Source organism: Dendrobium catenatum, unplaced genomic scaffold (assembly GCF_001605985.2).
Source record: "Dendrobium catenatum unplaced genomic scaffold, ASM160598v2 fragScaff_scaffold_1223, whole genome shotgun sequence".
Classification (NCBI taxonomy): Eukaryota; Viridiplantae; Streptophyta; class Magnoliopsida; order Asparagales; family Orchidaceae; genus Dendrobium; species Dendrobium catenatum.
In genome coordinates, this window is record NW_021319685.1 from 285,280 (window position 1) to 286,597 (window position 1,318).

At 36.4% G+C, this 1,318-nt stretch overlaps 1 protein-coding gene across 1 annotated transcript; it reads right to left on the reverse strand.

Annotated features, from left to right (window-relative positions):
- Window positions 1–435: 435 nt before the first annotated feature.
- LOC110098104 lies at window positions 436–1,050 on the reverse strand. The gene has a single exon (XM_028699251.1). It carries the CDS (start codon window positions 1,048–1,050, stop codon window positions 436–438), a length of 615 nt encoding a protein of 204 aa, XP_028555084.1.
- Between the last annotated feature and the right edge of the window lie 268 nt (window positions 1,051–1,318).

The window sequence follows — 1,318 nt, forward strand, 5'->3', positions numbered from 1 at the left end:
TAAACACAATAACCTTTTAGATCTCAAAGAGAAATTTAAAAAAGAAATAGCTGATTTGCAACTTGATGAAATATCTGGTGATGGTAATCTGGAACAAATTATTTCCTTGCTCAAATCTAAGGTCCATTAACTTAATATCACTCTTACACAGCTTAACGTGTGGTGGAAGCAAAGAGTGAAGCTTAAGTGGTTGAAGGAGAGTAACATCAACTCTCAATTTTTTCATGCCTTTGCTAATGGCGGGAAAAATGGTAATTTCATCAAGCAGCTTAAGGGTATAGATGGAGAGATGGTGACTGATCATGATGCAATCGAACATTCTTTTTTTTTTGAAAGAAATGAAGAAAATGCATTAAAGGAACCAAAGAACTACAAGTCAAAGTAAGCCTAAAGTATCACATTCCTCCTTCAAGCAATACAAGAAAGAAGGAGGAATCATAACATCATGAAGATCTTCCATAAAAAAGATCTCACAAGGGCCAAATTAGCACAAATATCCGCTAGTTTGTTCCCATTTCTAAAAGAATGCGAAAAAACAACTTGTTTAAACTCAAGTAAGAAAGCCAAATTTTCATCAATATTTTTACTAACCTTCCATTCTGTGACTGCATTATTAAGCAATTTGATAATATTCAAGTTGTCTCCTTCTACGATCACACCTTGAGCCTCCATCATCCAACCTTTGAGCAGCCTTTTCAGATCAAGAACAGCCATTAACTCTAAATGAGAAATATCCCAATGCAAAGATTTGTTTCCGAAAGCCATCAAAAACCTTCCCTTATCATCTCGGATCACTCCACCCATTCCCGCCAAGTGATTCCTTCTAAGAGCTGTGTCAATATTTATTTTAATCCATCCGGTAGGAGGAGGATGCCAAGTAGAATTCAGCAAAAGCTGGTTAGCACCCCAGTTTTCCGATTGGACATGAATAAAATTGCTTCTCACGGCAAAGGAAATAGCATTGGCAGCAATATAGTTATCTGAATCTTCATACTTATCATGAATAAATTTACACCTACTCTTCCAAAAAGATAGGATGCAATCGAACATTCCTTATTTCAATTGTTTTCTCAGAAATAGAAAGAGAGGGACTGTGTTATTTCTGGTTGGCCGAAGAAGCTGATGTCTCTTAGCAAGGAAGATGTAGAGATGCTGGAGGCACATTACACATTGGAGGAAGTTGAGAAAGTTATTTTGAGTCTGGGAAGTAATATATCTCCCGGAATTGATGGTATTCCTTATTCATTTATCAAAGCTTATTGGAAGATCATTGCTCAAGACACTTGGAAGGTGATTTCTTTCTTTATTTCAACCGGGA